The sequence below is a fragment of the Branchiostoma floridae genome, chromosome 16 (genome assembly GCF_000003815.2).
Source record: "Branchiostoma floridae strain S238N-H82 chromosome 16, Bfl_VNyyK, whole genome shotgun sequence".
Classification (NCBI taxonomy): Eukaryota; Metazoa; Chordata; class Leptocardii; order Amphioxiformes; family Branchiostomatidae; genus Branchiostoma; species Branchiostoma floridae.
The window spans coordinates 11,668,747-11,681,790 of record NC_049994.1 but is presented as its reverse complement, the minus strand read 5'-3'; the positions used below and the strand labels follow the sequence as shown (position 1 = coordinate 11,681,790).

Here is a 13,044-nt window from a genome sequence, read left to right as displayed (position 1 = left end):
GCAAATCTTTTAAGGGCTTATTACTGGACTATGAGTAGACTTGCATATCGTTAACATTGATGTATTCTTTAGAAAACGGACAACACCAATTCAGATGTGGCTTTCAAGCAAAGATGTAGACACAGTTAATAACATAACCTTGCCTTCACAATGGTAACAGCATGTACGTACCCACGGGTTTCTTTTTATCAAAGTCAGGCGGCAGTCCTACCGACTCCACCGGGTCAGTGCCGTCATAGCTGAAGCTGATGGTGTCCCCGTTCGTGCTGAAGCGTTCTCCCAACTGATCCGACAGGTTTAAGCCTCTAAAATGAATGCACAAAATATAAGAATATTAATCATTGTCCTGCTGTTTCCAGTAAGACATAGGTTTAGATTTAACAAACTTCATTTCACAGATGAACTTCAAGGAACTCATAAATAATCAGAATGACTTTTGAACAGCAATTGCAAGTCGCAGGTGCTGTCTTTGACATGCTCCAATTCAATTAGGCTACATTTCGTAAACGTTTACAAAAGGTTGCACCAATTATGCAGTTTGGTATAATTTTGCCAGAGGGTACCAATAAAGGTATTCATTATCAGGTACATACTGCCCCCCCCCCCCATTAAATGTAAAGCATATGGAAAGGCAATACTTTCTGAAGAGTTTTGCAATCCCGATAATGTGTCAAAATATTTTTTTACCTTTTTCTTGAGTTGAGTAAAACCTTGGTCGATCCCAGTGCGCCTGCGCCAAGAATGACGACATCAGCGCGAAGAGTCCGCTCCTCCCCTGTGATGCCGTCTGCGTGTGTGACGTAACATACCCGCCAGTCCTCGCCGTCTTTCTCAATGGCTTCAACCTCAACCTGTATATATAACGTTTGAGAAAAAGGAAATACAGCGTTTGTGAATAGATTACTCTTGTATTCCTAGCTCAAACAACAAACCTCATGTATCGACAAATGTAATGTTATATTGTACTTTTACCAGGGCTAGCCCTTGATAATAGCCTCCGGCTAGTTGGGTAGCCCTGGCTCTATTTCTCACTATACAGCCGAATAAATCAAATCAAATCAAACTACATGAGTATCAAGCGATGCACTTTCAACGAAACAGCTCTAAAAGGCCTGGAGTTAATTTCAGACCAAATTACCTGTAAGTTTTCAAGCGACGTAACTAGTAAACGAACTTGATCATGAAGCCGCAGTTTTTGTTTACATTCCAGCTTTGTTGTCGTGTTAAGACGTAAATAGGGGGTATACTAAAATTTCGATGCTTGTAAAATGTGTTCAGAAGATACTACAAGATTTTACGAAAGATGGGAGGGAAGGAGAGGCAATCTGAAATCAACATGGCAAGTAAGACGAGAGATCGATCGCCTTTTAAACATCTTGAATGAAGATAGCACTTACCTTAGTGAAGATGTCAGCGCCATGGTTCTTGGCGTCAGGTAGGTAGTTCATGATGAGTGTGTTCTTAGCGCCGTAGTTACAACCCGAACAGCAGTTCCCGCACCCGACACACGCCTCCTGGGGTACACCCACGTGGTTAGACTTCGTATCTGAGTGAGATGTATCGAAATATCACCAGTTGTGATTACACATGCACAACGTAAAACTTCTGGTACCGTAAAACATCCTTGCCAAGGCTGTACTGTCAAGTTCCACGTGCACCTACCTTTGAAATTAACGTACAAAGGCGGCCTGTAGAAAACATTATCGATGTCTTCGATGTCCAGAACTTCCTTCGCTACTGACTTAGCTGCCTTCTTCAACTGTCCCATCTTGGTCAGCGGGGGGAACTTACGGGGGTATGGGGCAGGCTTGAGCATTTGCCAGGCATGCTCCCGGTCAACCCCATTCACGGCCTCCAGGTCGTCGCGAAATGCCTTGGGCCAAGCCTACAATTCAGACATTAAAAAAATGACAGAAAATGATGCAAAGTATCCACGTTTTCATGCACTTCACGGCGTGGATGATGCTTTACATTTATCAATCCTGTATCAAAATCAAGCCTAATGGTAACTACATCTACTGTTCTATTGGGTACAACAAAGCCAATGTGTAGGTGAGTATGCATGAAACAATATTTGGCACAAAATTTCTTTCATTTAGTTCATTATTAAAACAACCTTGGGATTTTGACAGCGTATCTGTCTTTGATCCACACAACATGGCGGACACTATATTACGCCACAATCGCGTGATCCTCAACACGGTATAACAAACCTCATCGTCGAACACCCTCCGGTCACAGTCCAGCCCGACATTGGCGTTTATCAGAGATCCTCCTCCCAGTCCACATCCCTTTACAACTGTGACGTCATGGTTCACGATAATCTGCTTACAAAACAAAAACATTTCAGTCAAGTTTAGAGCAAGGCTATGCCATAGATCTCATGCATATAAGATATGACGTGACATGAGAAAAACTGCTATAAAATCTACGTAAAACATTGTCATACCTTCATTCTGTCTTTATGTACAAAGAAGCCAAGAAGCAAACACCAACTGCTCCGTTATTATTCAAACATTTCAGACATGTTTGAGAAAAGGCTATGCCATGAATGTCATGCATATGGCATGACGTGAAAAATCTAACCGAAACTTTGTCATATCACCATTCCGTCTACTATGTGCAAAGTTGCAAACAATCATTGAAACGTTCGCAGAAATATACTAGTAACCAACTAGATAGTAAAGATAAGAAATACGCACATCCACTAGATCCGTGGGCTGTCCGAGCTTGCCGTCGATGATGGAATCTCCTGTGTTGATCTCCACTTGTGTCTCCCTGGCGACCTGGTGGATATCATCCGGGTACTCTCCAGGCTGCAGCTCCTTACCCCGCTCCAGGACACACACAGACACCCCCGCTCTGTGGGCAGGTCAAAGTTCATATCAAGATTCAATCTGTGGTCCACAAGTTAATATTTCTACCTTCGTTTATTATCTTTGTTAGAAGGCTTTGTTTTCGGTGGCGTTTAAGTGTGCATGTATGTGTGTGTGTAGTTTACGAGCATAACTCCAGAACGCATTGATAGATTGTATTGATGGATTGTATGTGGGTAGATCTTGAAGAGACCTTGATAGAATTAGATTTTGAGCTCCATGGCGGCTTGGTATGGTACTGCAGTGGAATTTCCTGCTTTGGTATCTTGATTTCTAGACATGCTACGTCGCTTTTACTTTTTATTTGCTTTGGGACAGACAAGAACAATGTGGCGCTGCATTCAAGTAAGTAACATATATGAACAGTGCCAAATACACCGTACAGAGTATTCTCCGTGCGCGGGTGCTAAACATAACCTGCTGAATTTCTTCAATTACAAACAAATTTTTACCAACATAAGTTTTGAGATCAGTTGTGCTGACTGAAAGGTAATTTCTCACCTCCATGCAGCAGTTTATTTTTTGACTCGACACTCTTTTACTACAGGTACCCACTCGGAGTAATGCATAAGTGAGACCTTAAGACTACAGACTATGATCGTACCTGGATGCCCGACTTGCCGCGATGGATCCACCATACCCTGACCCGATCACAACTACATTGTACTTGTCCTTGATGCCTGTGGTGGATGGCTTAGAGAGTCGACTGTACGTGTACTGAAACGGGAATTAAGATATTGTGGCAAAGAGTTCAAGATTAAACATTCAAGGAGTGTTCCTTGAATGTTAAATATGGAAAGGGTAAAGGAATAGTGACCACAGTGAAAATGAACAGCTTTCCTAACATAGGCCTACGTCACATTTCCAAATCGGGGCAGCATTCGGGATAAAAATGTATGGCATAAAATGCATAAAACTAAACGTAAAGAAATAAGTCGGGGACATAATTTGTGTATATTTCTATGTATACATTTCTATTTTTTTCGTTTTCACAAACAGCCCGGCCGGGCTCAGTTTGGTAATGTGACGTAGGCCTTACCTGGACGGTTTGTATTCATACCAAATATCAATAAAATCCATCCAGGCCTCCTCGAGTTATACTGGTTATTCACATACAAACATACATAGATATTACATACATACATACATTACATATATGCAAACATACACATAGAAAAACACATTGAACCTTCTTGTGATGCAAGACGTCAATAGCAGATTTCTCTTGAACGAATTCTAATTCCAGAGGAGTCGTTGACGTTGACTGTCAATGCCCCCCCCCACACACCCCCTACACCCCATTCAATGAAATGAAATGTTGTCCGTTATTCTACACTGCATGCATGAAGTAATACAACCAAGACGTTCCTTATAGGTGACTGCTTCGGCGGTCACGCCCCCTCCCGGGGCCCCATAAACTTCAATGTTCAACATCGAAGAGTTCCATTCATAACAACAGCTTGACCTGTTAAAGGTCAACAGGTTTGAAGGCTTGCCTAAGAAATGCATTGTCTTAATCTTTAAGTATGTACTATATACATGCAACTAACTTCTGAAATATTGCTCTAAAATGAAATGATTTCGTTGGTGTAGAGAGTCCAACCCCACTGTCAAACAACATATGGACGTGTTTTAACAGGTTATGTCTGGGTTCAGTTACTTATAAATCATCTCTCTCGTATGCAGACAATGGGCGTATGTTTTGAGCAGAGGCATTTACACGGGGTAGACAACTGACCTTAGGCGATACTAGACAGACAGAAGGCAAGGAGAAGCTCAAATTGCGCTGCCCATGCTTTGTGTGGAGTTTTCTGCTACCAGCACACATTCTTGAAATAGACCTGTCCGAATTTAACACTTTGCCAAGTATGTGTCAAGGATTTAAGAAGAACACAAGAAGTTGTTTATCAATGTTATACTTGACATATGCAGTAGTAAGGTAAGTCATTAGGGCATTTGACTGGTGTACAGACGTCAGGGCGGCAGTTACATGTAGTTATATGTCAAGTTGCACAAGGTAAGAATGGTTAAGTCCAGGGCCTAGGGGTGAACCACGCTGTTCCATGCCAATGCACAGATAATGGTTTCGGGGCACGCATTCTTCAATCCTAAATATCCTAGATATTATCTGCAGTAGCAGTATTTACTATATCGGTACTAATGGAGAAAAAAGACTTTTGATCCTGGATGACTTGGGCTACGTATATATCACTATTAAACCGGATCTAGACATGGGATAATAAAGAAGATTAGGTTTTTTTTCTTGACAGGTGGTAACGTTGCACAGGTAAATGGCTGCAACTAACAAGCAAATGCATAGCGTCAAAAATGTACTTAGTCTAAGTACCATGCAAAATATAAGGTTAATGGGTGAGCTAATTTCTCCAAATAAGTAACACGTTGTTCTCCATACATACAGTCAGCTTCCTGACGCATTCTAATGCTGAAACTACCCCTAACGTATACGGTATCCTGTGCTTATACTGTAATATCTCTGTCCCCCGGAACACAATGTCTCAATTGCAAACTCCCGATCAAATTTCTGGGTGGCTGAGTGATATGTTATAAACAGACTGTAAATAACACCCATATAACTGTGCCGGCCAAGCACGGTCTGCTTGCAAACAGTTCTCCGTGTTGTAAACATACCTTTGGATGTTGTGTCTCCCCTCCCTTAAGACAGCTACAGATCTTAGCGGCCATTGTTGTATACAAACACAAGCAAATTATAGCCTCGCTTACCCCTTGACCCGGATATAATTATCAACTTATGTGTCCAGACGAGTAGATGGCAGTAAAAAGACGCAAACTCCACTAAAGAAGTGAAAGTATAGAAATTATAAGAAGAAAAAAACACATAACAAACAAACATAACAGTTGTTCACTTCGCCACACATGTACAACACCGTGACCTTGACCTCACGACACATGTGGTACGGATCGAATAACGACTACAAGCCGATTCTGTTTTTATGGCTGTGCTCCAATAGCCTAGAGCTAGTCTGTAAACAAGGAGGTAAGTGCTGTAACTGATCCTTGTCCTGAGCAAGGGTCAGATACTTAGGAATTCATGGCATACCCGGCCGGACCTTACAGTATTACATTTTTTTCCTTTCTTTGATTTTGTTTACATCTAGAAGCAGAAGATGACTCTGATATATGATATTTGGCATGTAGGTAGATGTCGGCAAAACCAAGGACAAGTTTGATTATATAGACCACCTGGTAGCTTCGAGTGGCACTGCAGTAGAACTTCCGATTTTGATATCTCGTGTTGTACGCAACCTATGGCTCTATAGTAGTCTTGGGCTCATGGCGAAGTAGTCTAGGGCTCAAGAAGAAGTTTTGGCCCCTTTCAGGATTTCGGAAATGTAAAGATAGAATTTGTTTTTGAGATCAAGAAGTATGAAAGAGAATAACTTGAGAAGTGGTTTGTCCACGTCGTGATTTTGGTTATGTAGATATCTTTAATTATGCTTGACATGTTTCGATGCCATTACGTAAATCAGGAGCTAATCAATTTGCATCATTAAAAGGGAATTTTCTAGATACTCTACATTCCATGATAAGACGCTTTCACACGAGACATATATATTATATATACGTGACCGACAAAGAGAGTAACGTAACTTTGCAAATATCAATTATACAAATGAAATGACTCATAAAAAAACCCTTGCTGCTGTGGTGGCGTCGCTTGCCATGCAGGGCACGCTTCGGTTCTTAGGTGTTATTCACGGTCATGGACTCTTCACAATAGAAAAAATTGTCTGTGATGTTAGAAAAACCTGTTGAACTAGTTAATCTAATCCTCTACTGGCTTGATTCCGACGTCTGAGCCACTTTAGTCACACCAGACTGAAGCCACACGATGCAGGCCCACGCCTCCAGATGCACAATGTTCGCCAAATTTCTGCGTTTTCGACAGTTTTGTACGTCTCCTGTGGGGAATGTACCAAATCTTGTCCAGAGGAAAGTTCCATGGGCCGCTCAAACGGTCCCTATTAGAGGTAGGCCGATGCTGGTGGGCTCTGACAGCCCAAAGTTTCCCGAGTTTCTAGCCCCACCGAGGGACGGGTTCCCCTTCGTGTACGAGTCCACGGAAGAGGTCAACGCCTCTCCCGAAGAGTGCGGTTCGGCAATGAGCAAGGTCATTGACGAGTTGCTCCGAAAGCGTGACGAGGGCGGCGTGCTTTTCCGAGGTTTGCCGATCTCCTCAAGCGAGGAGTTCTCGAGGGTCGTGAAGAACCTCGGGCTGAAGGTGGGGCTATACGTCGGAAACGCAATCAGGCATCAAACTGACGACTTTGTCTACTCCGCCAGCGACCAGCCTCCGGAGTGGTGTATAGAGGCTCACAATGAGCTCGCCTACACCAACTACTTTCCCGAAAAGGTGGGTGACGTACTGCGACTATCTGTTATGTAGCTATTCAGATCTAGACGGCTGGAGAATTGTATATTTAAACATATGGTCCTTCTAATGATATGACCTGAGGGGGTCTAGTCTTTGTGATATGTTGATAGCATGCAATCACTAAAGGGAGAGTCAGTGGCGAATATATACGTATAATGAAAACTCTCCGTACAAATATTGAGGCTTTTCAGACTGTTGTTTCCAGTATGCCTATGTCACGTGTCCAAACTTGGGACCGCTCGGTCTGTTAGTGTTAACGAAAATAGAAATGTAAACGTAAAAAGAATATAGTTACACGTACACAAATAGTGCACACGACTATTCTCATTACTAGTAATTCAGAAAGATGATATCTAGATAGTATGGAACATTCCACAGTTGTCTGGCGTCTTTTAAATGTCTGAAGACAAGGGAGAGTGGAGTTGTCTGATAACACATTTCCTTTGACATGCATGCTTCTCCTTCAATCTTCTAAAGAAGAATGCGGGGAAACATGATACAGATTTTAGCTGGATTTTTGTGTTCCATTCTTCAACCATAATTTAACCTTGAAATACATTTCCGATTGGTCTTGTGTAGTTTGGTGTTCTTTATATCATACTTTTCGTTCCCCCAAGCTGCCCGGCCGGGCCCCGGTTTCGAAATGTGGCGTAGGCCTAACAATGCCTCATTTTCTTTTCAATTCTTTATCAACATTCAAAATGGAAGACAGAATGGCGTTGATGTACACAGAGGGAATATTTTCGTTGAGGTAATCAATGTTGTTTTGCGGCGTCGTGTGTGGCGTAAAGTTCTGGTAGACTGTTGGACTCAGAACCCCCATAGGTCCCGAGTTCAATACTCACCGTTCCCTCGACGTTGTGCCCTTGGGAAATGCACTTTACACGACCTTCTTCACTTCACCCAGGTGTAAAATGGGTACATGACTTGTCGGGGAGGTAAAAGACTACCTTTACCTTTTGTCTATACTGTGTATGTGACACTGTTGAAATAAGTTGATAACTTGAGTGCAGTGCCACGTGCAAATTGTCCCCGTCTGCCCCAAAGCAAATAAATGAATGAATGAAAGACCTTTACTGTACATTTATGCTCAAACAAGTGCTAAGTACAGGTCATAGTGACAAGGCACAATTTCATCTACAGAGACTAACAGTTAACCCTCAAACCAACGTAGCTTTTTTGTGACGTAGATTACCGTATGGGGTCAAAACTGACCCCAAAACGTTTTGTACAAATACAGTTTCTTGTGTGACTCTTTATGTGATTTGTATATATGTATAGTTTCATCAATCTATCTGGGACAATCTGACATGATTAGGTGAGAATACTTCTAGCTCATCATCATAATTCATGCAAAAGATCATGGGGACCACATTTTTCACCAATGCTATTCAGACTGGGTAGGATGTTTTTGATGCCTGTACCAACTTCAATGCTGTATAGCGCCTGAATGGCTTATGCTAGGGCCACCAAACTTGGTAACTTTTTAGAAAATGTTGCAAGCAAACATTTTAAGTGAACAAAGTATGTTCATCATTTTTCATGTTGCAATGGCAAAGGAATTCTGACAGACAAATTTATTACGAAATTTTCTAATTTTGTATTTAACATTTAAGTTTTAAGGTTTTCTTAGCAAATAACAGTTGTTTATCACATCTTATGAAATTCAACGTAAATCTTATGACTCAATATTCATAATTTATTATAATTTGATGACGTCATCAGCCAAAATCCAAGATGGCGACCGAGATTACCCAGATGGCGTCATAATGTCGTTATATAAGATGATAATGGCACAAAAGTTGTTACAATAATTTTTGCTTACATGTACATCATTCTCTGAAAATTTCATGATCCTACGATAAGTAGTTTAGGTGTGGGTCGCAAAGGTTGGTTTAAAAAAATGCTGGGGTCAGTTTTGACCCCACTGGACCATGCATAAACTTTCTTGGATAACTTAATCAACAATGAGCCAATCTCGGTAAAAACGTATAAGAAGTTATAGAACATATAATACAAACAAACTCCTGGAAGGAAATTTGTTTTCGACTAGAAATGTCATAATGGCACACATAGATATACGCCTGGGGTCAGTTTTGACCCCATACGGTGGTTTGAGGGTTAAGTATGTACTGGTATGTACAGGTTCAACTTCTTCTCCCTTTTTAAGACAGTTGTAAACATATGGGCAGACGTAATCAATAATACAGGATTTATCTAGTTGCAAAAGCCTTGACAAATGAATATAATTTTTATCAAGAAGAAATTTTGTTTCAACAGGTGATCTTCTTCTGTGTGGAGCCGCCGACGCCGGGGGCCGGGGGAGAGTCCGTCATCACGGACGTACGGGAGATCCTGCCGCGTCTGGACGGGGACGTGGTGGAGAAGTTCCGTCGGCTCGGCATCATGTACACGCACTACGTGCCGACACGTACTCCTGGGGGGTACAACTCATGGCAATATGTACGTACTGGTATTCCCCTTCGCCAGAAGGTTTTGTTTTTAGCGTGTTTGTCTGTCTGTGTCTGTCTGTTAACAGTGTAACTCGAGAAACCTTGGCTGATATTTGGTAGATGGGTAAAGGTCAAGAAAGCCATCTATCTATCTATCTATCTAACGTATTTAATTTCAAACTGCCCTTTCTACTATCAAGAAAAAAAGCTCTTTAAAGAGGCCGGCCACCAAAGTCCATTACAATCTCTCCACCTTTCAAGACAAAAAGAAAACTCCAAAAAAAAAAAAACACTAACATCGGAGAACCCACACATTGCGGAAAAAGTAGGATTCTTCGTCTTCCACTGTCTTAGGTAAAGAAGTCAAATCCAATAAGTCACATTCCTGAGCTAGCCATTAGACTATCTAGAGCAGTCGCTTGCTATTGGTACTATTTACCATTGTTTGTCACTTTTTGTCACTTTGGGCAAGAATTTGCAGGACACTTATAGATATCCATCTATCCAAGTGACAAGTGTTTTGCACTTAAAGTCTTTTGCACCTTAATAGTAATGAATAGTGTATTCATCCGTCCACAGATGTTTCAAACGGACGACCGAAAAGAGGTGGAAGAACACTTGTCAGCTAACAACATTAACTGGAAATGGGAGGACAACGGCGCCCTCTTGCGGTGGATAACCCTGCCTGCACTGCGACCGTACAGAGGTAGGTGTGCTTCGCTCCCTTTCCACTAGATGCCGCTCTCATTGAGACCAAAATTGGCCAGAGCACACAGCCTGCGCCGAAATGCCCGAGAACACTTGCTGACGTGGAATTTATACGGACACCCTTGTACGCTCCTTGCGCGACCAAATTTTTTTTTCGTCAGTTTCTCGACAATTACCTCATATTTGGTGACGTAGTTGTACATGTACAATGTACCGTTAAGGCCTACGTCACATTTCAAAACTGGGGTCCGGCCGGGCAGCTTTCGGGAACGATAAGTATGGTATAAAAGACATCAAAGCACGAGACGTAAAGAGAATAGTATTATATATTTTTACGTATACTTTTTCTATTTTTTTGTTACCACAAGCAGCCCGGCCGGGCGTCGGTTTCGAAATGTGACGTTAGCCTGAAATGTAACACTAACGTGGCTAGGCTTGCCGACAGGCATGGTTTTTCTGTTATCAATAAGTATCTATCTGAAATTTTCTGCATCTTTCAATGACTAGGGACCGAACTGTGGTTCAACTCTGCCCACTTCAACAACGTGTCGTACCTGAAGCTCCACCCCTACTGGCGCAACAAGGAGCTGCCGGACCACCTCTACCCCTACAACACCTACTACGGAGACGGCTCGGACATTGAGCCTGAGGTCTTACAGCACATACGGGACGTCATATGGCAGGTACGGTACCAGTCTTATACTCAAATATCAGGTCTTACAGCACATACGGGATATCATATGTCAGGTATTTCTATTGTACTGGTAATATCCCCACATACTATAAGTTAGGACTTTTTCAGCAAATACGGGTACTGTACTAGTCAGATTCTCACATATAAGGTCCCACAGCATATACGTATACGGAACGCCATGATATCGCAGGTACTGTACTAGTCATATACTTACATACACTTGTCATCTGTATGCACATGTTTACACTTATCAATTGTTAAATGTATGTCAAGTTGTTAACAATATTATACGAGTGAGTCATTAAATATGAATGTTGAGTGTGTGCAGTTTAAAGTCGTTGTGTAGGAGCAAACTTTAGACATTAACCACCACAAACAGATGATTGACTGAGAGTTGCTTGTTTCTACAGGTGGCCGTGGGTTTCCAGATGCAGAAGGGAGACCTGCTAGTGCTGAACAACATGTACTGTCAACACGCAAGACTCAGCTTCACTGGGCCACGGAAACTCGCCTTTGCTATGACCATGAAGGAAGACTAACAGCACACAAAATTCTGTTACTTTTTCTCATGATACATATGTGCCATATTGAGCAAAAAGTTTAGCGAGAAATGTGTTTTTTTTTTAATATCAGCAGAGATTCTTGAGTAATGCTGGTAATGATCATCTGAAAAAAAAAAAACCGCACACCTCAACATATATGAAAAACTAGAGTTCGGCGACCTCATACCTCCATGAAAATTTAGAGCTTTTGTAAATTTCATGCAATTGACTAAGACATCAACATAATTTATGTGTGTTGTTGTTCATCATTGACTAACGTACACATGTCACAAGTATAAAATTCCAATCATTAGACTTAAAGCGGCTTTGCAATTTTTACATAAATTATGCAAATAAGTTCCTAATTACCATATTTGGTATCTGCTTATATTCCATCTATCATAATTAATAAGTGTTACATTTATTCAAGTCCAGTTATTAGTAATAATGGTATTATACAATTTCCTCATTAATCATGCAAATATGGTCCTCATTTGCATAACATGTATATCATTATGAACACCTTTGCCTAAGCTACCTGCACCCCTAAAATGATGCCAATCCGTCAATCCTTTCTGCAGTTATCCACTTTGGAATGTCTTGACAAAAACGCCCCTGCAGTTCCGAAATTACATGTTAGGGGGCTGAAATCTGCCCCACTTTGTCATGTCACTGCAAGCTATCTACCACCCAAATGTCAAGACTATATCATGTCCGGGACAAGAGATACATTGAAAAAACTGCCATGATAGAATATTCTCATTAATTATGCAAATTTACTCCTATTTTGCATAATTGGTATCTTATCTTGTACAACATTGTCTAAGGTACCTACATACCAAAAATAATGAAAATCCATTGTTCCCTTCTTGAGTTATCCTCTTCAGAAGTTTTTGACAAAAATGCCCCTGCTATCCCAAACCTAGTCGGTAGGGGGCCAAAACTTATGTCACTTATTCCTGAGCACAAGAGCTATCTAACACTCAAAAATCGTGACCATAGCGTGTTCAGAACACGAGATAGCAAAACCGGAAGTTGCGCTGCAGTACCAAGGGAAGCCGCTAGGGGGCCCAAAACCTAATCACTTCTAGCTTTCGTCGCACCCCACCAACACACCAAGTATGAAACTAATCCATCCAGCCGTTCTTGAGTTATCTTGTTGACAGACAGACAGACACACACACAAACGCTGGGTAAAATATAACCTCCATGACATTTCATGGAGGTAATAATAACTCAGTTCTATTGAGGTTAAAAGCTGGCAGCTTGAGCATTAAACACTGGTGAGGGTGGGTTGGTGCCAGAGACTAACTTGCTAATTAATCAATGAATGAAGACCTCCATTGCACATATTTGT

The 13,044-nt window shown here is 41.5% G+C and overlaps 2 protein-coding genes across 2 annotated transcripts in view; one reads left to right on the top strand and one right to left on the bottom strand.

Annotated features, from left to right (window-relative positions):
- Positions 1-5,634, bottom strand: part of LOC118403585 (cholesterol oxidase-like) — an 8,651-nt gene extending 3,017 nt beyond the window's left edge. Inside the window, exons 1-8 of the mRNA XM_035802331.1 lie at positions 5,526-5,634; positions 3,481-3,593; positions 2,703-2,862; positions 2,214-2,324; positions 1,663-1,885; positions 1,398-1,546; positions 688-851; positions 172-305 (exon numbers count right to left, since the gene is read on the bottom strand). Of these exons, the coding sequence (XP_035658224.1) occupies positions 172-305; positions 688-851; positions 1,398-1,546; positions 1,663-1,885; positions 2,214-2,324; positions 2,703-2,862; positions 3,481-3,593; positions 5,526-5,579 (1,108 nt within the window). The 5' untranslated portion in view covers positions 5,580-5,634. The remainder of the gene's footprint in view (positions 1-171; positions 306-687; positions 852-1,397; positions 1,547-1,662; positions 1,886-2,213; positions 2,325-2,702; positions 2,863-3,480; positions 3,594-5,525) is intronic.
- A 1,072-nt stretch (positions 5,635-6,706) lies between these two features.
- Positions 6,707-11,839, top strand: LOC118403601 (clavaminate synthase-like protein At3g21360). The gene is made up of 5 exons (XM_035802369.1): positions 6,707-7,269; positions 9,571-9,753; positions 10,323-10,449; positions 10,959-11,134; positions 11,556-11,839. The coding sequence occupies exons 1-5, from the start codon at positions 6,748-6,750 to the stop codon at positions 11,682-11,684; spliced, it is 1,137 nt and encodes a 378-aa protein (XP_035658262.1). The 5' UTR covers positions 6,707-6,747; the 3' UTR covers positions 11,685-11,839.
- The last annotated feature ends 1,205 nt before the right edge of the window (positions 11,840-13,044 follow it).

Excerpts from the sequence above, each read along its gene's own strand:
- LOC118403601 (XM_035802369.1), top strand. The coding sequence starts at position 6,748 with ATGCAGGCCCACGCCTCCAGATGCACAATGTTCGCCAAATTTCTGCGT. Across the intron at positions 7,270-9,570 it reads CCAACTACTTTCCCGAAAAG|GTGATCTTCTTCTGTGTGGA; the intron begins GTGGGTGACGTA and ends TTGTTTCAACAG. Across the intron at positions 10,450-10,958 it reads TGCACTGCGACCGTACAGAG|GGACCGAACTGTGGTTCAAC; the intron begins GTAGGTGTGCTT and ends TTCAATGACTAG.